At 42.0% G+C, this 25,553-nt stretch overlaps 1 protein-coding gene across 50 annotated transcripts in view; it reads right to left on the bottom strand.

Annotated features, from left to right (window-relative positions):
* Window positions 1-342: 342 nt before the first annotated feature.
* Window positions 343-25,553, bottom strand: part of SORBS1 (sorbin and SH3 domain containing 1) — a 331,521-nt gene continuing 306,310 nt past the window's right edge. For 30 of the 50 annotated variants that reach the window (XM_060193311.1, XM_060193305.1, XM_060193349.1 and 27 more), the window contains 4 exons: window positions 12,891-12,950; window positions 12,087-12,277; window positions 6,930-7,042; window positions 343-3,925 (listed from right to left, as the gene is read on the bottom strand). In XM_060193311.1, coding sequence (XP_060049294.1) covers window positions 3,858-3,925; window positions 6,930-7,042; window positions 12,087-12,277; window positions 12,891-12,950 — 432 coding nt within the window. In that variant the 3' untranslated portion in view covers window positions 343-3,857. The remainder of the gene's footprint in view (window positions 3,926-6,929; window positions 7,043-12,086; window positions 12,278-12,890; window positions 12,951-25,553) is intronic. The other 20 variants (XM_060193352.1, XM_060193369.1, XM_060193359.1 and 17 more) reach the window with 2 other exon arrangements.

The following is a 25,553-nucleotide window of genomic DNA, read 5'->3' as shown; positions in this document are numbered from 1 at the left end:
TCTTTAAGCAGAGTGGAAGTCAGATGGTAAATAATTAAAATCAGAAAAGGCAGTACATGATAAGCTGAATCACTGATAAAAAGCCTCATTTGAGAAGCTAGGGTAAAGAAGAAACAATTATTGGGGGGCTGGGTGGTGGCATACATGTTATCCAAGTTTGAACCCCCGGTTCCTACCTGTAGGGGGAAAGCTTTCTGAGTGGTGGAGCAAGGCTGCAGGTGTCTCTCTGTCTCTTCCTTTCTATACCCTTTTCCCCTCTTGACTTGTAAATTTCTCTGTCCAATAAATAAATAAAGAAAAAAAGTTTAAAAAGAGAAACAATGATTGGTAAGAACAAACATATGCCACACAATTCTGAATACATTTTATTAAATAATATGTACAGCAAAGGCAGTAATTCAACACATCTATCAAATCCACTGCAATAAAGAAAAATAAATGGAAAAATCTGTGTCTGGTAGTACATGCTCTTGGTGTAATTTAAATGGCAATACTTTAAATTAATTGGTTAGATAGAACATCAGCTACTTTCCTGTCAGAATGTAATCCTTTTTGTCATAAGCCGTTGTAGCAATAGCCCATAATACCACTGCAGGAAAATATAAAAACAAACAAAAACTATAACTGAAATAAAGGTTACCTTCCCTCCAAGAATGACTCTTTGAAATGTTAACACTTTACAATGGCTATTTTGTTTTTGTGTGTGTGCTAAAAAGTTGAAAGTGAGTTATCTGGAATTCCTTCATTTAAATAAAAATGCAAAAAAAAAAAAAAAGGAAACAAAAACCTAAAAACCACCACTTCATTACTTCCTTAGTTTAGTCTCCCCCTTTTGGTTCAAATCTTTAAATTTTTCTATACAAAGTAGGTACATGGGCTATACAAAGTTCAATATACATATTTACAGTCCCATTTCTCAAGCATATATTTTTTTCTTTTACTGATCCCGAAGAGACTGCAAAAGATAAGTAGTCTGAGGTTCACCTTTACCCAGAAGCATGGTTATCATTATCAAAATGTGTTGCAAGGCATGCTGTCAGTTAGTTGCACTTGCTATTAATAAACCTGTATAAACAATTCAGCATAAAAATAGGTATTTTATATTACTAAATGTCTGGAGACAAAAGAGCAATTGGAAACTTTCATTCATTGTCATATAGAGGAAGCGGAAGTCTGATGTGCATTTTAGCTTATAATTTGATTCAAATGGCAAATTGGTGAGGCATAGCTGGGTCTCTGGAGATAAATGTGTGACAGCTGGCATCCTATGCAAACATGGCTTTTACAAATTGGTTTTTATTTTTCTAGCTGTATTTAAAGAGGTGTTTGCAATTACCTACTTGAGAAGCACCCCTCAGGAAATGATGACAGAAGACCATCTTGTTAATGGTTTACTTCTAAGAAAGATCGGGAATCACATTAGTCAATAAAGAATTGCATTCCAGTATAGGCGGAACACAGCTGTGCAAGATGCATGTGCATGTGCACTTATTCTGCTCCTTTAGAGAGGAGAGAAAAAACCTAAACAAAACACAACAGCACCCAGTCCCTTTGGATGGTGCTCAGTGGTTCCTTTTAAAGCAACGGGTCTTGCTTAGGGAAAATTGGGATGGCCCTTTCAACCCAGGAACCCAGGAAGCTCTTTTAACTCCCTACCCCACTTCTCATGTTAGTTCCACAACTGTTCCACCTTGGGACTCCGGATCTGTTCAGTCCTGGTTAAAAGCCCAAGTCTCCGGGATCAGGTAAAACATTTCTTTTATCTGCCATTTATACTTTAGTGTGAAAGAGTCCTTACTTTTCCTAAGAGCAGGGTTTGTCTGGAGAACCTGGAAAGAGTAAGGATCAACAAACTAAACTGTGGCTGTCTGACAGGCGGTGGGCAGCTGGTAAGATCCTAAGATGGGCAGAAGAGAAAAAAACTGAGGCAGACACTGAAGACAAACTTTGTCGACATGTTGCTTTCAGACATTGGGACACTGAATCTGGGGGCGACTCTTAGCAATACATAAGGACCCAGGATTGCTTTAACACACCCGACAACCTGGAATTGCTACTCCTATTTCTAACCTTGGATGTGTATCTGAGGGGAAAATGAGTGTTTGAAGAGTCTGGAAACAGTGTATTTCCAGCGCTATACTATCCTTGGACAAAAGTGCTTCTTCTAGTGGCCTAGCTGTTCAAAAGTGAGCTAATTAATGGAGACAGTAAGAAGACAAGGCTTTCTAAGATTCCTCTAGGGAAAACTCACCCCTCCACTCTCATACACCTCATAGCACATATCACAATCTCTCTACATTTAGTATCTGTCTCCTGCATCACCTCTGAGTAGGCAGGGAATAGGTCCTTTCTACCTTCATCTTTCTATTAGACCAGACATGGAAAATGTCCTTGGGGATCAGGTGGTGGTACACCTGGTTGAGTGCTCACATTAAATTGCACAAGGACCCAGGTTCAAGCTCTCTGCTCCCCACCTGCAGGGGAGTCGCTTCACAAGCGGTGAAGGAGATCTGAAGGTGTCTCCCCCTGTCTTCCCCTCCTCTCTCAATTTCTCTCTGTCCTATCCAATAAAATGGGAAAAATGGCCACCAGGAGCAGTGGATTCGTAGTGCTGGCACCAAGGCCCAGAGATAACTCTAAAGACCAAAAAAAAAAAAAAAGTTCTTTAACTGGGCTGTGCTGTGACTGAACAATTCAGTTCTCCCCACTTCTCCCTATGATCTGGAGCTCCAGTAAGAGCCAACCTCTGGGGAGTGGTAGAATCAGTGCCTCACACTGGGGACACAGCAAATGTACCTTTTCTGCTCTGAAGAGAAACCTCACCAGAGTGCATCCTGGTTCAGGACACAGGGTTCCTACATCTTGCGTGGTCCTTAGAGTTCTCTGGGGAGTAAAAATGAAGACAAGTTGAGTGTCTTTCTCAAGCTCGGAGCAGTTTGCTTTTCTGCATCCTCAGCATCTAGCGTTCCTCAGCGTGTGGCAAACGGCTCTCTGAACATCATCGTTTTGGTCTATCCATCCCCCGCTGTCCCAACCAAAAGCAGGACAGAAAAAACCAGGCTAGAGCATTGATACCCTGGTGGATGCAACTGTGCTTGCCTGCAGGAGACCACTGATAAAATGCCAGGAAAGGGACACCCTGCAAGTGACCTCAAGAGTTGCAGGCCTTTTGGACTTAATCACTTAGAAAGGCAAATGGCACCTATCTGCCAAACCACCTTGCTCCCAGGGCAAGCCTGTGTGCTCTGTCTCTACCCTGGAGTGTCGGTGGCAATGCAGGCCAAGTGAACTCAGCTCCTAGCCTTTGCCTCAGTTTCCCCAGGGACCCCAAAAGACCCAGTGAAAGACTTGGTTTGGTAGTGATGGTGGTGTTGAGTGGGGTGCTCAGCAGTGTTGGGGTGATCAGCAGCCCCCTGGGTGCCTAGGGGAGCCTATGTGTGAAGGCTTTAAAGAATGACTAGGTGGAAATTGGCTTGGTACTGACCGCAAGGCTCATTCAGGCTAAAAGGCTCCTTTTGAACAGGAACTAAGCAACGGGAAAGCAAGAAGCCTGTGCTGCAGGTCAGCTTACCCAAGAGAAAGGGAGAGGAAGGGGGGAAGTCTGAAGGGGCTCCCAGAAGCAGCTAAGTAAATACAGATTTGCCTCATTCTTTTTTGTTCAGGACATGTTTCAACTCTGTCTGATATGCAGTCAGTTTAGACAGGCTTAGGCTTCAAATACAACACTTCTCTCTATCCCGCTCTCTTGTCCCCCCTCCCCACTGAATTCCTACTGACTCAATGTTTGAAGAAAGAGACCAGTTCGTGAATTATATTTCATCTCCAATAAAAATAATCTCTGTGCTTTTTCAGTCTTCTTATAGATACAAAGGCTTTACATAGTTGCCTGGAAAAGTACCAAACTGCCTTGTCCTTCTTGAAGTACCTATGGAAAAACAAAAACACACATATACAATGAGAAGTTTCACCCATGTGAGTTCAGAGAGAGACCCTTGGTAACAATTCTGCAGTTTCTAGAGTACTATGTGCTTTGCACAGTACTTTCTGCTATCTTATCTAATAGAAATTCTAGTATAGGGAGTCGGGCAGTAGCACAGGGGGTTAAGTGCAGGTGGTGCAAAGTGCTAGGACGGGCTTAAGGATCCCGGTTTGAGCCCCAGGCTCCCCTCCTGCAGGGGAATCGCTTCATAGGTGGTGAAACAGGTCTGCAGGTGTCTATCTTTCTCTCCCCCTCTCTGTCTTCCCCTCCTCTCTCCATTTCTCTCTGTCCTATCCAACAATGACATCAATAACTACAACAATAAAAAAAACAAGTACAACAAAAGGGAATAAATAAATATTAAAAAAAAAAAGAAATTCTGGTATAATGCTGAAAGGCAAGCAAGACATAAATTTATAATACTCCTGATTTTCAGATAAAGAAGCCCAGACTCAGAGAGCTTATGTGATACTGTCTGAGTTCCCACGGCTTAATAAATATCAGAGGTCAATACTAAAGAAAAAGTTATCGGGCCAGGTGGGGACACACCTGGTTAAGCGCACACACTGCACTGCACAGGGACCCGGGCTCAAGCTCTTGGTTCCCACCTGCAGGGGAAAAGTTTCACAGGTGGTGAAACAGGATTGTCTCTCTCCTTCTCTATCTCTCCCTCCCCTCTCAATTTCTCTCCTTCTCTATCTCTCCTTCCCCTCTCAATTTCTCTCCTCTATCTCTCCCTCCCCTCAATTTCTCTCCTCTATCTCTCCTTCCCCTCTCAATTTCTCTCCTTCTCTATCTCTCCCTCCCCTCTCAATTTCTCTCCTTCTCTATCTCTCCCTCCCCTCTCAATTTCTCTCTGTCTCTATCCAATAGTAAATAAAGTTTAAAAAAAAAGTATCTGTTTGATGAGGTTAAAAAAAGGACCAGACTAAAGGACTGTTCTAGTCTATCATAAGGCAACAGTAGGGGCCTCGGACATGCAAGCCTGTGCTCTGATGCTAAGCTACCTTCCTGGCTCCCAGAGATCAATTTTCTTTTTATTATTTATTTATTTGTTTGTTTGTTTTCCCTTTTGTTGCCCTTGTTGTTTAACATTGTTGTGGTCATTGATATCGTTGTTGTTGGATAGGACAGAGAGAAATGGAGAGAGGAGGGGAAGACAGAGAGAGGGAGAGAAAGAGAGACACCTGCAGACCTGCTGTACCACTTGTAAAGCGACCCCCTGCAGGTGGGGAGCCGGGGGCTCCAACCGGGATCCTTAACGCCGGTCCTTGCACTTTGCGCCACGTGCGCTTAGAGATCAATTTTCAACCCAAGACTTACAACTCCTCACTTCCCAATCTTCCTAACACTATTCCTTTGTGGAGGAATTTTTTAAAAAATGTATCCAGTATAATTTGGAATTCGGAATTTCAAAATTGTAAAGCTCACTGGACACGAAAAAAAAAAAGAGGAAAAAAAAATCAAAAGGAAATTCTTCCCTTAGGATTGTGCCTAAGCCACACATTGATTTCCTGCATTGAGTTTCCCAAATTGATATGAATCTTGTTAGGATCTCGATCCCCACAGAGTGGAGCCAGGAACACTGAAAATCTTTCTTCCCCTTGAAAGTGAGGGTTGGGGAGGGACAGGCATGTCTATTTTCCCTGCCCTTTCATTAGCAAACACCGCAATGTGATCATTACACCCTTCCCCCTTGGGTTTGGCTTCAGAATTCTGTTGAACCCATTCCAAGCAGCCATGACAAATGGGTGGTTGCCTAAAATGACACTTCAAAGTTAAAAGGACATGTAAAGCTATCAGAAACAACTAACGGAACCCCTGTGGGCTGAGGGAAACGGTCAAGGAGGCTGAAGAGGACTGGAACCCTAAGGTTCTATGATGCGCTGTATGCACTTGTCTTTTTTGGGGATGCGGGTGGGTGTATTATTATTTTTCCTTTGTTTTTATTAGTGCCTTAACATTGCTTCATAAAGTTATCCTATTTCTGGAGTATTTTCATACCCACTCTTGGTTCATCCAAGTTATCATATTCTCCCACTAAAATTCTGTGCTCCTGCCCCCCACCCCAAACTCCCACATCTAGTATATGATACCAGTATTTGCTCTGTAATGGAACTTCAATATATGTTGACCTTTATATCCCCCTATAAAGGTGAATCCTTTGTTTTAATTACAAGATAATTCTGATTAAAATGATTTGAAGTCTAAAGTAAATATGGCCTTGGGCGTGTCTATATATGTGCTTGAACTGCACAGTAAGAGTTAGGCTCAATTTTTTTGTTTGTTTGTCTGTTTTGTTTTGTTTTTACCTGCACACTGCTCAGCTCTAGCTGGTGCTGGTGAGGGGGATTGAACCTGAGACTAAGGAGCCTCAGGCATGAGGGTCTCTTTGCATAACCATTATTAACCATTATGCTAACTATGCCTACCCACAATTAATCTTTTTAAATGTATCTTTTAATGTATTTTTTTTTTTTTTTACCAGAGTACTGCTCAGCTCTGCCTTCTGGTAGTGCAAGAAATTGAACCCAGGACTTTGGAGCCTCAGTTATCAGAGTCTCTTTGCATAATCATTATGCTATCTACCCCTACCCCAATTTTTTCTTGTGCTTTTTCAGAAGAATCTGTGTTTTTAAGATGAAAGCTTCCAAATGTAGAACAAATATAAGCACAACAGAAATACAAATAGAACTCAACTAGTGACTTTGACAACTGCCCTTTTCTATAGTAGATGTTGGTATATTTGGTTTTTTAGGTTCAGTGCAGTGTCATCCACAGTGGAATGAGGGGAAACAGAGGCTGGGTGGCCCAGCATTCCTCAACACAGTAGAGAAACGGAGAAGACTCTATTATGTAAATAGAAAATATTGCTTTTTTTGTCTGCCTAGTCATTCCTAGTTACCCCTTCAATACATCACCAGTAAGAAAAGCACAAGAGTTTACTTACCAACAAACCATCCATCATCACATTTTTCCATGACATCAATAATATCTCCATCTCGAAGTTCCAATTCATCATCGTTTTGTGGTATATAGCTATACAGTGCTTGGTAGCTAAATCTGTTTGGGGAGGGGGAAAGGTACTAAGTGATTCAAACACTGATAAGGATTAAATAACACATTTTCAAAGCCTGTTTCAGTGAAGTCAACTTTAGCTCGAGCTTTGTACTCATCAGTAGGGTCACAAAAAAAGTGTATTATCGGCTGTTTCTTTAATAACTTAGCATCTGCGAAGACTCATTCAAATATGATAACTTAAGACGGGTAGAGGTGGGGAGATTCTGAGAAGCAACCCATAATCAGTCTTTTATTTAGTTGACCAAATTAGGGTTGTTTTTTCTAGATATGCACCACTCTTATCTCCCCTTGACATAGTATATCTATGTACATTTCTAGGACAATGAGGAATTTCTTCCCCCCATCCCCCGACAATGAGGAATTTCTTACTTCCAGAGACTGACATAATATTTTGATAGACACTGCAGAGCATAAGACAACTTAATTAAAAAATATATTATCTTTATTTATTGGACAGAGAAATTGAAAAGGGTAGGGGGAGATAGAGAGGGAGAGAGACAGAGAGACACCTGCAAGCCTGCTTTTCCACTTGCAAAGCTTTACCCCCTGCAGGTGGGGACTGGGAGCTGTTCCTTGTGCATTGTAATATGTGTGCTCAACCAGGTGTATCACAACCTGGCCCCTCAATGCAACTTTATATATGTATATGTGCGTATGAATGATAAATAATACAGGTACTGGAGGCCAGGCAGTGGTGCACCTGATTGAGCACACATGTTATAGTATGCAAAGACCCAGGTTCGAGCCCCCGGTCCCCAACTGCAGGGGGAAAGCTTCATGAGTGGTGAAGCAGGGCTGCAAGTGTCTCTCTGTCTCTCTCCTTCTCTATCTCCCCCCTCCTTGTTGATTTCTGGCTGTCTCTATCCAATAAATGAATAAAGATAATTTTTTAAAAAATTAAAAAAAAAAGAGAGAATATAGGGAGTTGGGCGGCAGTGCAGTGGGTTAAGCGCATGTGGCGCAAAGTGAAAGGACCGGGGTGTAAGGATCCCAGTTCGAGCCCCCGGCTCCCCACCTGCAGGGGAGTCACTTCACAAGCGGTGAAGCAGGTCTGCAGGTGTCTATCTTTCTCTCCCCTCTCTATTTTCCCCTCCTCTCTCCATTTCTCTCTGTCCTATCCAACAACGACGACGACATCAATAACAACAACAATAATAACTCAACAATAAAAAAAAGAGAGAGAAAGAGAGAATACAAGTACCCACGTCTGCAACCTTAAGAGAACTGCTGTAGCTTGCAGTGAAGGGATTGGGGATTCAGAGCTCCAGTGGTAGGAACTGTATGGAACTATGCCCCTGCTGACATGTAACTTTGCGAATCAATATTAAATCACTAATAATAATTAAAAAGAGAGAGACTACAACAAGTAATTTCAATTTTAGCAAAATTACTTTAGCTAAAGCCAACAGACATTTCACTAATTATTCTTATATGTCATTTTTTTTTCTTCTGAGATTTCTGGAAACATTGTTATTTTTATTTCCATGGTGTTTAGGAATTAAGATTTTTTATTGATTTTGCCAGCCTAAGGCAACTGGATCTGTGCCTTTCTTTCTATCCTAACAACAGCCTCTCGAGAAAGTTGGGCTTCTTGTGGTGAAATCTAATACCTGCTTTGGAAACAAGGAAAAGCTTTCCTTTCTTATATGTCTTTGACAAATACCTAAGAAGCATCTACTATGCAGCAAGTTCACAATTCAGTTTACTGACTATTACAATGGCAGTGGGCAAACTTGGCAAATGAGTCCATCACCTACCATTTCCAGGAGATGTGAATGAGTTCAAGTCGTGAGTAAAAAGAGAAACTAGAAACTTAGAGACCAGAAACACACAGGTGATTTGGTTCCTTTTCCTCTGCTAAGATGGAAGGGACACTTAAGTTTACAGTAATTTGTCCCAAAGCTTTAGTAATTTGGTTGCTTAAGCTGTTTGCTAAAAGGGAAGTCTCTAATGAGGGTTTATGAGATGCAGATAGATTTCTAGTTGGTAAGTGAATACATGTTTTATGCTTTTGTGTTTCTCTGCTCTCTGTTACCCGATCTGAACTCAGATGCCTCACTCCCTAACTTCCACTGTGCATGCTTTGCTCTGGGAAATAACTCCTGCCACCTGCCTCCCTATTGTCACTCCCAGACAGTGGATACTGGTTGGAGAAAGTCTCCTTAACCATGTTACATGGGTCCCTGACTCAACTTTAACTGTGGATAGACCTCATGAGGACACTCTTCCACTGAGACCTTCTCTCACCTCCTTGGCCACTTCCAGTGACCAACTCCCAGCAGAGGGTTCTTTACTTTGCTGCCATTTCCTGAAGTGAACATTGCTGTGCACAGAGCTTCAACTTTCCTTCCTTCTAGATTTATATATCTATACTTGCCCCCCCCCCCCCCCCAAACACTTCCATGCATGAAGCCAGGTCCCTTCTCTGTTCCCTGGACCAATTCTTTCTCTTTCTCTCTCTTTTTTTAAGTTAATATTTAAAAAAAAATCTTTGTTTGCTAGAGACAGACAAATATCAGGAGAGAAGGGGGAGACAGAGAGGAAGAGAGATACCTGCAGATCTGCTTCATCACTTTGAAGCTTTCCCCCTGGAGATGGGGACTGGGGGCTTGAACCCAAGTTCTTTAAGCATTGTAACATGTGTGCTCAACCAGGTTCTTTAACTTAAATCTCTTCTTTTGGGCCAGTTATTTAACTTAAATCTTTTCTCTTACATCTTTAGATTCACCCAGTAGCTGTTCCTTTGGTACAAATGAACTTAAGTCTCTATACCTTCAGTATACCTCCCTGCTTTTGCTGGTCCCTTGACTTCCATCCATTCACCAGACTCACCAACCCTGTCTAACATAGCATCTGACTCCACCTCTAACACCATTGTCTCAAGGTCAGCAGTCAGTTTCCCATTTGCCAAAAAGAACACCTGGAGGATATTTCTCATTTCCTATCCTCCCTGGCCTTTCTGACACAGAGTTGTTGCTCACCAAATCCAACTTGCTTACATACTCTCCTGTACCTTTTTTTTGGCTCCAGGGTTATCATTGGGGCTCAGTGCTGACACTATGAACTCACCGCTTCTGGCAAACATTTTCCCCATTTTATTAGATAGGACAGAGAGAAATTGAGAGAGATGGGGGATATAGAGAGGGAGAGAGAAAGAGAGACACCTGCAGAAATGCTTTGCTGTTTGTGAAGCTTTGTCCCTGCAGGGGGAATCTGGGGGTTTGAACCTGGATCCTTATCCTTAGTACTATATGCACTTAACCAGGTGCACCAATATCCAGCTCCACCCCCCCCTTCTCAGTTTCCTTTCCTGGATACTGTTATTGCCTTTTTTGTTTGTTTGTTTTGTCTCCAGGGTTATTGCTGGGGCTCAGTGCCTGCACTACAAATCTACTGCTCCTGGAGGCCATTTTCCCCATTTTTGTTGCCCTTATTATCATTATTGCCATTGTTATTGTTGGACAGGACAGAGAGAAATCTAGTGAGGAAGGGAAGGGAGAGAGGGGAGAGAAAGACAGACAACTGCAGACCTGCTTCACCACTTGTGAAATGACTCCCCTGCAGGTGGGGAGCCGGGGACTCAAACCTGGATCCTTAGACTGGTCCTTGCGTTTTGCGCCATGTGCATTTAACCCGCCTCGGGTCCCCTGCTGTTGCCTTAGTAATGAGTTCTCCAAGGATCTGTCTTCATTTTTTCCCTCTCCCTTTACCCTGTATCTCCTTGGGTAATCTTATATATTTCCAGGGTCACAAAGCCCCTACTCTGGCCTTTCTCAGAATCTCATCTCTTTTTAATTGGATTAATATCTAACTTACCATAGTCCCTCATTTCTGAAAGGCACTCTCATTGCCAGAGATGTAGCTTTAAATCAAAATAAACCAATAGGAACTAAAAAAAAAAAAAAAAAAAGTCTAGCTTCTAATGGCATTTTGGATTCTTCAGTCTATTCCCAACCTACTCCTTGAGCTTTGTCTCTATTTCTTCCATGAACTGTAAACTGCAGCCCCCCAGGCCTTCTCCAAGTTCTCCAAACACATCACCTATCGCAGAACCTTTACACATCTGGCATCCACAGCTGGCAAGACTTTTTACCTCCCTCCCTGTTTTAGATCTGAAATCCAGTTTGTCTTTCAATGCTCATTCCAAATCTCCCTCTCTCTGTAAACAGTTTATTTCTAGGTACTTAAAACATAGGAGAGATACATTTTTTTAAATAGATCAATATTCTATTCACCTACAGTCAGAATTATACTATATTTCTCTATATTCCCATCATGCTAGACCTGAACTCACTCAGCATAGCTCTCATTTGCCCTAATACAGCAGTTAATTCTTTTTTAAAAAAATCTTTTATTTGTAATTTAATATTTAATTTTATTTATAAAATTACAAGGTAACAGGAGTACAACAACTCTGCACTGTTCCCACCACCAGAGTTCTGGATCCCCATTCCCTCCACTGGAAACTACAGTAGTTCTCTTAAGGTTGTTAATATGGGTCAACTATTATTTCTACAACTATCTGTCTATATTTGTATATATTTGCCCCTTTTATTTTTTCCTATGATCCTGCCTTCTCTTCCTTTCCAAGTCACACATACACCTATTACTACATCCAAATGTCCCTCCCTTTTTCCTCCTCTCTCTCTGGGTCCTGATGGAGTTGGAGTTCAGAGCCCTGTGGTCATCTTCCCCCCTACTTCTCCCCCATTGGAAGCATGGATCAAAATTATTTTAGGGGTTGCAGAAGGTATTTCTGGCTTCCAGCAGTTAATTCTTTCCCCATTTCTCTCCCAGTACTCTGTGATCACCTTTATTTAATAGTCACAAATATTCACAATAGCTTGATAGGAAACAGGGCCTTAAGACTTAGAAATCCTCAGAGAAGCTGGAAGTGATCTGTTCATTCTGCCAAGTAGTTATCCCCACAGGAAGCCAAGGACCCTCTCCCTGCCCCCACATCCCCTCCTTAAGGTTAGTAGTCTATGAAAAAAATTAAGAACTAAAGTATGCCAAGTGTACTTACAAATCTTGTGAGGTTTGACTCCTGTCTGCAGTGACTCTTCGCTGCTGGGCTTGAGGTTGCTGAGAAATGATTAAAGATGATTTATTGTCAGGAGGGGAAACCTTGTGATGCAAGTCAAGGGGATGAGAAACAGAGCTGCAGTAATGAACAGATTTTTCGGCAATGTTTATGATCTCATTGCAAACTGCTTCCTGTGAGGTGGCCCCAAGATATCCATAAACCCCCATAAAACAGTCAACATGGGGACCAAAAAAAGGAAAAAAAAAAAAAAGGAGAGAGAGAGGAAGAGATGTAACATTCCAGACGAAGCACATAAGTCCAGGGAAACAACAAAGTTGAAGATCCAGGTTAAAAAAATATAGATATTCCAGTAGTGATATTCCAGTAGGGATCCAGGTGTAAGCATGGAAAAACAGGTAAGATACAGAAAAATTTGGGATTTAGTAGAAATACTAAAAAAAAAAAAAAAGGCAACAGCATAAAAGGTTGTAATTAGTGAGTAACTTGTTACAAATGGAATCATTTCAGACTGGGAACTGCAAGTCTGTCTCCCCAAACATGCACTGTTACATTCATCCATTCCCACTTTTAGGCAGAGTAGAAACATTGTCTAAATTTCTCTGCTTTTTCCCCCTCCCCCCCAGAGGGAAAGAGGGTGGTGTTTGACATCTCTCTCTACTACGACAGCCATTTAATTCTTGTACATAATGGCTCTGGGATTTAACCATTCCTCCAGTCTAGCCTCTACAAGTCAGTTAAGGATCCTTTGTAGAAAGCTGCAGTCGTAGTCAACAGGCATCTTACCACATAGCTCTTTTCAGATTCTGTGAGATCAGGTCCTGCTCTCAATGAATGATGAGAAGGCTGTGATCACCAAGCAAATTATAAGGGAGACATTTTAGCAGATGTCACATTGGAAAGGATTCAAAATAAAAGCATGAGCAAAGACACGTACCACATCATCACACTTGATGACACCGGATACTCGGAGGCCTGCAGCCACCGAGTTTCCACAACAACATGGTGAGTGCACAGGAGAAAATGCAATGGACAGAGTTAGAAGCAAGCATCCAGGCAATGAAATGGAAAATGAGGACATGGCTGTGGCTGCAGCTGCAGGGAGTGGACACTGAACCACAGTTTCCCCTGATTGGCAGAGAAGTGACATGAAGAGTTGTCTGAAGGGACAGCCACAAACATTGGTCCTCTGACCAGTAGCCACTGATGGTAGGGCTGTTGTATCAAAAATCAGCTCTGTTAACTTGTTGACTAGGAGCCTCTTCTGGGCCAAGAACACTCACAGAACTAGCATCTAGGTCATACATATTTCAGTATTTATGAAACCAAAGAGAGCATAATATTTTTGCAAAACTCCCTAATAGTCTTTTTTTCTTAATATTTTTTAGCTACTTATTATTGGCTAGAGACAGAGAGAAACTGAGAGCAGAGGAAGAGATATGAAAGGGGGAGAGAGACAAAGGGACACCTGCAGCCCTGCTTCACCACTCGTGAAGTTTTCCCCCTGCAGGTGGGGACCAGGGGCTTGAACCCGGGTCCTTGCACACAGCAATGTGTGCACTTAACCAGGTGCACCATCACCTGGCTGGCCCCTTCCCTAATAATCTTTGACATATCAAAGAAGTTCATTTCCCTAATAAAACCTGGGCATAACACAATCCTGTATGTGGGTTTTATAATCTTGCAGGTCAAAGTCTTTTTCCCAGGAAATGCCCTGTGTGTCCTGAGATGGCTGCTAAAATGAAACCATCCATCACTCTTCACTTACCATTTCAGGTACCTCCACACTAATGTAGAAACACAGGGGGGGATTAAGGCTAAGCAGAACTGCCTTTACTTATTTATTTTTCAGTACTGGAGCACTGCATATATAACTCCACTGTTCTATGTGTCATTTTTTTCTATTTATTTATTTATAAAAAGTAAACCTTGACAAAAATCATAGGATAAGAGGGGTACAACTCCACACAATTCCCACCATCAGAACTCCATATTCCCTCCTCTCCCCTGATAGCTTTCCTATTCTTTATCCTTCTGGGTAATTTTTTTTTGAAGTCTCAGACAGATACAGACACATAAAGACAGAGAGGAAGGGAAAGACACCAAAACCCTGCTCCACCATCCACAAGGTTTCCCCAAGTATCACGATGCTGCCATGTCTTGTTGGGAGTGAAAATCAGGGGTTCCACAGATGATAAGGCATGCCCCTGTCTGAAAACCTTTTAAATGGAGGGGTCCCCATAGTAGACAACAGGATTTTTACTTTACGCACATTTAGAATCATTTTCCCCAGGGAGGATTCAAATTCCAAATTCTATAAAATCTCCTTCAAGAAATATTGGAAGGGAGATCCTTAGAGAAATTCTCCCGGTAACAAGCCTCAAGTCACAAGCCCCAGCAATTCCAGGGCCTTCTAGAAAGATTCTCAGAGATCTTTTGTACCTGGCCCACTTGTTTTGGAAAGAGGCCCAGAGAGGATGAGACCATACAACCAGACTTATTTCCTGGATTCATCTCTCAGTGGAGTTTCTGTTTCATCACAGGAATCTCCCCCCGCCCCCCATATTATTAGCATGCTCTGTGACTATCTCCAGTGAGTCCCACAGTAGCCCTGGAGACAGGTAGAAAAGAGTTTATCACTCTCTCTCTCTCTCTCTCTCTCTCTGCCTCCAGGGTTATAGCTGGGGCTTAGTGCCTGCACTATGAATCCATTGCTCCTGGTGACCATTTTTTTTCTATTTTATTGGATAGGAAAGAGAGAAATTGAGAGAGGAGAGGGAGGTAAAGAGGAAGAGAGAAAGACAGACACCTGTAGCTCTGCTTCAACACTTGAGAAGTGTTCCCCTTGCAGGTGGGGAGGAGGCTTGAATCCAGATGCTTGCATGCATCCTTACACTTTGTACTGTGTGTGCTTAAACAGGTGTGCCACCGATGGGCCTTCGTTCTACTCTCTTTAAACATCCAGGAGGATCAGAGGGGTTGAGTGCACTCTGCTAGGTCAGCATACCCTGCAGGACCAACCTCTTCGCCCAATCTCACTTCTATACTTTCATATTTCAGGAAACCTCTTCAAAAACTTCCAAAATCCATTCCAAATTGTAATCACTTAAACCAATCCCCCTTGGTGCTGGCAGGAGTGAGAAAAGAGACTAAACTGAAGAGTCATTTCATGCTTCTATCAGTACAAGGTCCCAGAACCTTTGTCAAGTAGCCTTTACTCACCACCCATTCAGTCTCTGGGTTAAGGTTTCTCTGTAACAACAACAAAAAGCAATGAAGTTTCGAATAGCTTTCTATGTAGGCTTCCCATGTGGTAGAAAAACAGAACTTATTCTGTATATACCCTGAGTGGATTATATCTAAAAGAATTTTTTTTTTCATCCAAATGAAAACTATCAAGTGACAGATGGGCACAATGAAGGGGCTTCCTGTGGCTCAGGAGATGATGCAGTGGCTAAAGCATTGGACCCTCAAGCAGGAGGTCCAAAGTTCAATCCCTGGCAGCACATGTACCAGAGTGATATCTGTTTTTTTTTTCCTCACTCTCTCCTCTAATCTTTCTCATTAATAAGTAAATAAAATATTTAAAAATAAATAAATAAAAGCGGCTTCCTGGAGAGGGAGGGAGCTGCTGGCCACAGGTGGCTGTTCTAACTGAGGCTGTGTTGACTAGAGGGAATAGGGTAGAGCAGAGTTTCTCTGACTTTAATGTCAGTAGCTATGACTCAGGATCCTGTTAAAATTTGGGTTGTGAGGGAGTTGGGCGATAGCTTAAGCGCACCTGGCACAAGGACCGGTGGAAGGATCCCAGTTCCAGCCCCCGGCTCCCCACCTGCAAGGGGAGTCGCTTCACAAGTTGTGAAGTAGGTCTGCAGGTGTCTATCTTTCTCTTCCCCTCTCTGTCTTCCCTCCTCTCTCCATTTCTCTCTGTCCTATCCAACAATTAAGACAGACAGCAATAATAATTACAGCAATAAAGCAACAAGGGCAACAAAAGGGAATAAATAAATAAATTTTTAAAAAACTTTAAAAAATTGGGTTGTGGCCTGACATTATATGTGGAACATTCTGAGATTGACTTTCCAGTTGGTCAAATTGCTGTTGCTGCTGGTTCTCAGAACAAATTTGGGGAACAAAGTTGCAGAAGACCTTAATGACCTAACATGGTGATTCTTCTGGCTGCTTTACACTGAGATGGATCTTGGTCACACCTTATCAATACAAATGATCTTATAGAAACTCCAAACACCCCCATGTCTCTCCAAATTCTAGCTGGTGATCTAATGACTTTAGGATCAATTGCAGGGGGGTGGGTGGTGGGGGGAAGAAACAATTTGACACACTCTCCACAGCTTACTGGATCCCTTTTATGAAGTGTCGTTTCATCAATTTACTTTCCAGAACCACAGAAGTTAATTATTTGGCAAACAGTTAGCACTTCAAAGAAGTTTGGACACTCAGGGACAGTGAGAAAGACCTGATGATTTACTATCCCTTTCTTTCAAACACTTGTTTATGTATTTATTTTTGAACACCTCTCAGCCCCCAATAATTGTGTCTCTACAGGGGTTTTAAAGAAGGGGGGGAGGGTGGCCACTGGGAGACAGATTTGTCATGTAGGTATGGAGCCTGAGTGATAACCCTAGTGGCAATAACAAAATTAAAAAAATATATTTACATAATATGGGACAGAGGGGAGGGAGGGATGAGGAGGAGGAGGAGAGAGAGAGAGAGAGAGAGAAAACCAGTGTACCCCTTTAGAAAATGCACTGGAAAGCATTATTAATGCAGAGGTAGACAGCATAATGGTTATGCAAAAAGACTTTCATGCCTAAGACTCCAAAATCCCAAGTTCAATCCCCTGTACCACCATAAACCAGAGCTAAGCAGTGCTCTGGGAAAAATAAATAAATAAATAAATAAATAAATAAATAAGGTATTTGTAAAGCATCTTTCAAAGCATATATAGATACCAAGACTTTGGCCAACTTTTGCATTAGTTCCTAGACTTAGGGAGGGGCAGGTAAAGAAATTCCAAACTCCCAGAGGGATAAAGAATAGGAAAGCTATCAGGGGAGGGGATGGGATACGGAGTTGTGGTGGTGGGAACTGTGTGGAGTTGTACCCCTCTTATCCTATGGTTTTGTCAGTGTTTCTTTTTTTTTTTTTTTTATTGTTGTTGTAGTTATTATTGTTGTAGTCGTTGTTACATAGGACAGAGAGAAATGGAGAGGAGGGGAAGACAGAGAGGAGGAGAGAAAGATAGACACCTGCAACCTGCTTCACTGCCTGTGAAGGGACTCCCCTGCAGGTGGGGAGCCGGGGGCTCGAACTGGGATCCGTACGCCGGTTCTTGCACTTTGTGCCACATGCACTTAACCTGCTGTGCTACCGCCCAACTCCCGTCAGTGTTTCCTTTTTAATAAATAAAAATTTAAAAACTCAGGAAACATCAAGAGTTGTACAAGGTAGCAAAGCCACTAAGAGCATGCTGAGTTTCATTGTTTGGTCGCCACACCTCCTTCCCCACCACCCCAAACACACACAAGTCATAAAGGGACAACTGGTCAACCGGTGTATCATGACAGCCACCCCCAGACCCCTAGGTTCTGTGTCTTCTGGAAATGGACACTGTAACTTCTCTTCCTCAACATATTTTCTTTATGTAAAGAGCATGATTAACAAGAAGAGTCACAGTCTTGGAAGGGATGTGGATAGACCAGCCAATGCCTTCTTTGGCTTTAGGTTATGTCCAGATCAGAGAATTATTATCATCACAGCCTTCACATCTGGATAAACTTAACTCATCCTTGAGAGGTATGGAAGAGCTGGCTCCTTAGTATTTGTGGAATAAACAAAGGAAAAAGGCAAGATAAACATTTATCCTATTAGTAAAAAGGCAAGATAAGCAATCATCTTATTAGCTAAGGCTCAATTTCTCCTTATTAGAAAATACATTCCTTGGATTTAAACCAAATGTCTCATGTAGCTGAAATGTAAACTAGTGTTCTGGGGGAGTGTGGATGGAGAAGGGTGGGCTCTTGGAGGAGATGGAAACCACTAGTGTCTATTACAGGGATCGGCCCTTTGTCTTGAAGCTTTTATTCCCCCCCTCCCTTCCAGTGTGTACTTTTCTTTCCTGGACCCTATTTTCTAACCATGTCTTTATATCTCTTCCTCCAAGCTTATGCTGTCTAACATGGCGTCTGGGGACTACATGTCTCTATCAAACACATGAGATGTGCTGACCATATGATGCATGGGACTTCAAAAACTCAGCACTGGGGCTGGGTGGTGGCACACTTACTAAAGATGCCACCATGTGGGAGAAAGCAGGACTCGGGTTGAAGCCCATGGTCCCCACCTGCAGAAGGGAAGCTTTATGAGCTGTGGAGCAGTGCTATAGCTCTCTGTCTCTCCCTATCTCTCCGTCTCACTCTCTATCAAAAAAAAAAAAAAAAAAGAAAGAAAGAAAAAGGGGAGTTGGGTGGTAGCACAGTGGGTTAAGCGCACATGGAGTGAAGTGCAAGGACCAGCGTTAAGGATCCTGGTTGGATCCACCTGCAGGGAAGTCGCTTCACAGGCAGTGAAGCAGGTCGGCAGGTGTCTGTCTTTCTCTCTTCCTCTCTGTCTTCCCCTCCTCTCTCCATTTCTCTGTCCTCTCTAACAACAATGACATCAATTACAACAATGAAAACAACAAGGGCAACAAAAGGGAAAATAAATAAATAAATAAATATAAAGAAAAAGGAAAAAGAAAGAGATAGAAAAAGAAAAGAAAATAGAAGAAGAAGGAAAATAAGGAGAAGAAGAAGGAGAAGAAAAGGTCACACCAGGAGTGGTAAAATAGCCATGCAGATACTGAGATCTAGTAATAAATGTGGCGGCAAAAAACGAAACAAAGAACAAAACCAAAACCTCAATGCAATGCAATGTAATGTAATGTAAACTATCTCTGTCAGGGGCAGAGGGTAGATAGCACAATGGTTATGCAAAACAGAATCTTATGCCTGAGGTTCCGAAGTCCCAGGTTCAACCACCCACACCACCATAAACCAGAGCTGAACAGTGCTCTGGTAGTTAAAAAAAATTTTTTTAAATATCTCTGTCATTTTTATATTTATAGATTTAGTGACACTATTATAGCTATATTAAATTAAACATATTATTAAAATTAATTGTACCTAAGTAATTTATGCTAAGAAAATTTCAAATGACTTACGAGGCTCACATTTTATTTCTACAGATAGTACTTCTCTACTTCCCTGTCTAAAAGTAGATACTAGTTCTAACTAAGACCTTATCTAGGATTAGGAAGAAAGAGAGCTTTACCTCATGCTAAATACATTTCAGACTCTTGGAGCTGCGTACCAGTTTCTTAGCTGCTTAGAAAAACACCAGGCAGGCCAACACATCAACAACAAGCAGATGACAGTTGCTGACACAGAGATTTGCTTTTCTTCCATACTGCAGGGATTCACATTAAGCTTCCTCTCTTGTCCTGGGGCATTTGTATCACTCTCCCTGTGAGCGATCCTGAGTCCTTGCTATTCTATCTTCAGTTCACAGAAGTCCCTCAGAAATTGGATCCATATTTCCCTAACAGGGGCTGTTAATCCCTCTGAGTCCACAAAACACCTGATGCTACCGAGAGTTACTAAGCATCCTCTTTGGGTAGGTGCCAAAGCCTTGAAATCCAAAATAAACTGTCCCCAAGGTTAACGAACAGCAAGAAGCCCTGGAGACTGGACAGGATAGAGGAACACAAGCCCCTGGTGGCCTGGAATGGAACACCCTCTCGAAACATCGTGCGTCTCTGCTCTTCTGCTCCTGCCTGAGTCAGCCAGAGATGGCACTTCTGTCCTCTCATCCCCATCAGTTCTCATCTTCTCAGCACCCACCTCACCATTCTGATGACCCCCAGTGGCCTCCCAGGGAACACTGACTCAGGAGTGAGAAACTCTGGGTTGCAGGTCAGGTTCTAACACTAATGGATTGTCTTCTAAACAAGTGCATAACTTCTTTGGACTTGAAATTCTTAACAAAACAAGAGGGTTTGGACCTTAATCACATAGAAAGTTCTTATCAGCATCAAGGTTCCATGACTACAAGGTACACATCCAAGCACTGGGCAGGGTTCACTTGGCTGAAGGGAGGCAGCTAGCTCTCCATTCACCAAAGACCCAGAATACCAGCTGGAGGACTTTTAATCCCAGCCTCTAGTTGGAGACAGACAACACATTCCTGGCAAGATATTGGTTTGTCAGAAAAGTCATGGTGTGTGTGTGTGTTCTATACAAAAATGCATAGAAATATTCTGATAACCCAAAAAAAGGTGAAGGGTTGCCCTACATGGTGGTGGAAGAGTCTTAGCACACTAAACTCTGACAAAGGAGTCTGATGACCTGAACGACTCAGGCTTCTGGGTCCCACTCTAGTGTTGGTATGCTTCTGGAGTCTCTTCTGTTAACATTGCTTGACGACGTGGTCTATTTACATGATCTTTCTGTTACACTGGTTTGGTCTCACTCCCCCTGCCTCCGGGAGATTTGGTTTAGCCCTTGCTAGTTTCACGCTTCTCCCTTCTCCCCACCCCCCATCCTATGTACTTCCTGAGTTCCTGGCTCTGCCGCCGGGGAGAAAGATGGAGGAGCACACTGTGTAGTGATTAGGTTGTTTGCCCACTCGTGAATAAAGATTAAACTGTGTTCTCAGCTCAGCTACGAGTTTCTGGTCGTCTGTTACCTGCCCGTGAAGCCAGCCTGGCAAAAACAACACTCTAGAAAACTTCACAGGGTCTCAAAGCAGTCTCTGGTGGATGGATTATCATGTTCAAGTACCTAGCTTCAAGCCCCCAGTCCCTACCTACAGAATACAAGTTTCATGAACAGTGAAGCAGTGCTGCAGGTCTCTGTCTTCCTATCTCCCCTCCCCTCTCAGTCTCTCTCCACCCTATCAAATAAAAAGGAACAAATTTAAAAAGAGAGAGAGAGAGAGAAAGGGAAATGGCCACCAAATGGTGGTGGATTTGTAGTGCAGACACTGAACCCCAGTGATAACCCTGGTGGCAATTTTAAAGAAAAAGTCTTTAACTCCACTGAGTTCTTTTGCATTTATCAAGCAAAAGTTCCTGGCTTAAATGTGCAACTAATTACAGCCAGTAAGTTCAACTGCTCACCACTAAGTCTATTTATTTATTTATTTATTTATTTATTTATTTATTTATGAGAAAGATAGCAAGAGAGAGAAAGAACCAGACATCACTCTAGTATATGTGCTGCTAGGGACTGAACTCAGGACCTCATGCTTGAGAGTCTAATGGCTGACCCACTGCACCACATCCCAGACCACCCCTCACTAAATCTTAATCTCCTTGCATATTACTCTGTAAAAATAGCAGCAGTGTAATTTGAATCTGATTATGACACTAAGTTTAAACATTCGGGCTTCTAATCAGTCCCAGTCTGGTTTTCTGTTTCCTTCTTAAAACGCACCAGAGGTAATGACAAATGCACATTCAGAACTGAGAAAGTACAGCCAGGAGACAGCACACCCTGTAGAGTCTATGCTTTACCATATGTGAGGTTTGAGCCCTTGCATCACATGGGAGCATCATGAACCAGGGGAAACATCACAAGTGATAGAGAGGTACTGTGGCATTGCTACAACTTTCTCTTCCCTGTCTTTGTTTATACAACTCTGGTTGAAAGGCTTTCTGGAAGCTTTCTGGAAGTTGTGAAGTTGTGCAGATGCAAAGTCCTTGCAAAGCTAAGGCAAAAAACAAAACAGAGTAAGAAACACTTTTTCCAGAGTAATAAGTGGGAACTGTGGCTGAGTTAAATAGCTTACTTAGTGTGCTGCTTTGCCAAGTATGACACTGAGGTTTGAGCCCCGGCCTCCATCACAGTGGAGGAAGTGCAGTGATCTCCGCACTCTCTTCCTGCCTCTTTGTATGTGTCTCTATCTGCAAAAGTCACACTGGGGTGGTGAAGCCTTAGGGATGAAATAAATAAAGAATTTGGAATTTAGGTGGGAAAAAGTGAGAGGCACATATTAGCACGGTGGAAGTTGTAGATTTGTGTAACCGACAGTAAAACGATTCTCTCATTTTATTTTTTCTTTCCCATCTCCTTCCTTAGGTGGACTAGGGTAAAGAAGATAAAACAAATATTGTTTCTCTTCCTTGTCACCTCCATGTCACACACAGGGTATTTGTTGAATCCCACCTGTGTCTTTTGTGCTATTACTTCTTTTCCTTTTTTTTTTTTTCTTTCTCTCTCTCTCATTTATTAATTTGGGTAGAGACAGAGAGAAATCGAAAGGGCAGGAGGAGACAGAGAGGGAAAGAGAACGAGACACCTGCAGCCCTGCCTCACCACTCATGAAGCTTTCCCCCTGCAAGTGGAGGCCAGGGGCTTGAACCCAGGTCCTTTTGTATTGTAGCAGGTGTGCCACCACCTGCCCCCTCCCATGTATTTCTTTTCCATGTCACTCACTTAAACCTCAGGGTAACTCATTAATATGGTCAATATTTATCTTCTACAGGTTTTACATCTAAGATTCAGTGTCTGAGGAGTTGGAAATCTGAAAGCCTGAATTGCAGTTTGGGTCCCTCTCTTCAAGTCCCATAGATTACACAAGGTTTTCTGGTTCTGTGCTCAGAAAGGACAGTAGACTAGCTGGAGAGATGTACTAAGAAGGCAGTTGAACATGCCCAGTATTCTGAAGCTGTCATTTCTTTCTTTCTTTCTTTTTTATATTTATTTATTTTCCCTTTTGTTGCCCTTTTTATTGTTGTAGTTATTATTGTTGTTGCTATTAATGTCACTGTTAGATAGGAGAGAGAGAAATGGAGAGAGGAGAGGAAGGTAGAGAAGAGGAGAGAAAGACAGACATTTGCAGACTTGCTTCACCACCTGTAAAGCGAGTCCCCTGCAGGTGCAGAGCGGGGGGCTTGAACCAGGATCCTTATGCTTTGCGCCACCTGTGCTTGCACTTAACCCGCTGCACTACTGCCCATCTCCTGAGGCTGTCATTTCTAACAGCCTTTGCAGGAATGGGCATTTCAACTTCAGGTTTTACCTCCCTATTGGTAAGTGTTGAAAGAATACCTGCTATTGTTATTATTATTATTATTATTTAAAGAACTATAGTCAACACTGTTTCCTAACACAGAAACTGTTAAGCACTCTATGTATTTATTTTGAGATTTCCCTTCTGAGTGAGTCAAAGGAAAATGTCTCACATTTTAAGTTGGGTATCTTAGCATTTAAAATTTCCTTTTTAGTTCCTGCAAGTTGCATCCCATGCTTTCCTTTCTTTCCGATTTCCAGGCCTAAGGCTTTGTTATCTTTCTGGGAACTAACCTAGTTGCCATGTGGTATGGAACATTCCCTCTGAGGTCATCAAAACATATCTTTCTGTCATCAGCTGAATGCTTTTCCTTCCTCTCTTTTCTCTAGAGCTACCGTGTGAGAGTTTTTCAGACACTTTGAAAACATCTACCTTTGTATAAATAACTGAATATCCTTGCACCACACATATATATGTATAACTGTTATCTATACATAAATAACGGGATACCTGTGTTTTTGATTCCATGTGCTCATTATTTTTTTGTTTGACAAACTTTCTCCCCTTTGTGATATATGCTCTTTTGTTACTTTTCTTAGGGTTTGTGTTTTCTCAATTCTTCATAAAAGTGTATAATAGACTGGGGGGGGGAGTGTGCATCCATGGAGCTCCTGGCCTGTCAAGCAGTTCTAAATTCAATCTTGATGCTCTTAAACTTTATGAGAAGTGTATGTGTGTGTATATATACTCTATACTCTTCCCAAAACTACTGGTTTAGAGTCCTTTGCTAATCTAATTCCCCAGTGTACCATGACACAAGAAGCTGTCATGTAGTAGAAGATCTTAAAGATTTTTCCCAAGTTATATATGGGCCCTAGGTCAGATTGATGGGATTTATAGTTAACAGTATTTATATACTTTCCTCATGTTTAGGAGCTACTCTCTGCCATAATCCAGCTTTCTAGTCCTATTCCCAACGCCATCTTCCCAGACAATACTCCTAGCCTACCTGCATGCTAGCTCTTAGGCTCAGGCAAAAATTACTGAAGTCACGGGCCACATGGAACATAGCTAACATAGGCTTCCTAGCTTCTTCCCCCTGAAGACCCCTAGTTTCATTTGCTCTAGTTCGATCTTTGGGTTCTTTTCTATTAAACATTCTGTCCTGCTTTATATCTCAATGCTTTTCAGCCACCAAGTTGTACATGCTACCATGATGCCATCCTGACTTCCCTGGGCAGAGTCCTACACCTCACTAGTGAAAGACAGAAACAGGTTGGAGGTATGGATCAACCTGCCAACATCCATGTCCAGTGGAGAAGCAATTAACAGAAGCCAGAACTCCCACTTTCCACACCCCATAAAGAATTTTGGACCATACATAGAAGGATTAAGAACAGGGAATCTTCCAGCAGAAGGGATGGGAATACAGAACTCTAGTGGTGGGAACTGTGAATTGTACCCCTGTTATCTTACAGTCTTTTAATCATTATTAAGTCACTAATAATAATAAAAAAATTCTGTGAGACTCTACAGCCATTTTCAGAAACTTTTAAAAATAAAAGAATACTGTATTCCAGTCAACAAATTAGTGCTTCTATCTTGGAGAAGGTGAGTAAATATTCAGTGATGCTGATGGGGGGGATCCAAGGTGATTCCCTTCTTTACTTTTCTGACTGATAATTCTAAATCTTCCTGGTTGCATTATGCACTCCCAAATCCAAGAACTGGTTTTTGAATTCTGAATTTGTGGGCATTTACTATCTGTTTGTGTTTATGATTTTGTCTAAGTTAGTTAAAATGTCTCTTAAAAAAAAACAAACACAAAGAAAGATTTCCCTTTTTAAATACTGAAGGTTCAAAGATCTATTTATAGAAAATCCCATTTAAAATTCTGTTTGTTAGGCTGGGGATATTGATTGACCTTTCAATGTCCATGTCCAGCAGAGACGCAATTACAGAAGCCAGACCTTCCACCTCCCAGAGGGATAAAGAATAGGGTACCTTCCCATGGAGGAGAGGGGATACTCAACTATGGTGGTAGGGACCATATAGAATTGTACACTTTATCCTACAATCTTGTTAACCATTATTAAACCATTAATAAAAATTGAAGAAAGAAATTCTGTTTGTTCTTTCTTCTTCCAGCTGAAATTTACACAGGATTTTGACCTAATGGAATAACAAATCTAAAAAGAACAAAAGAACTTAAGTTTCCATGTGTGAACCTTGTTAATGGATGGGGACACTGTCAGAGAAGGGATGTGACTCATACAGAGACACCTAGAAACTAATGGCAGAGCTGATTGAGAACCCAGATATGCCCACTCCGATTGAGAACCCAGATATACCCACTCCCAGCAGCATTCTTCCCAC

This window comes from Erinaceus europaeus, chromosome 1, assembly GCF_950295315.1.
Source record: "Erinaceus europaeus chromosome 1, mEriEur2.1, whole genome shotgun sequence".
Taxonomy (NCBI): Eukaryota; Metazoa; Chordata; class Mammalia; order Eulipotyphla; family Erinaceidae; genus Erinaceus; species Erinaceus europaeus.
The sequence above is the reverse complement of the archived record's forward strand: the minus strand, read 5'-3'. Positions and strand labels throughout refer to the sequence as shown.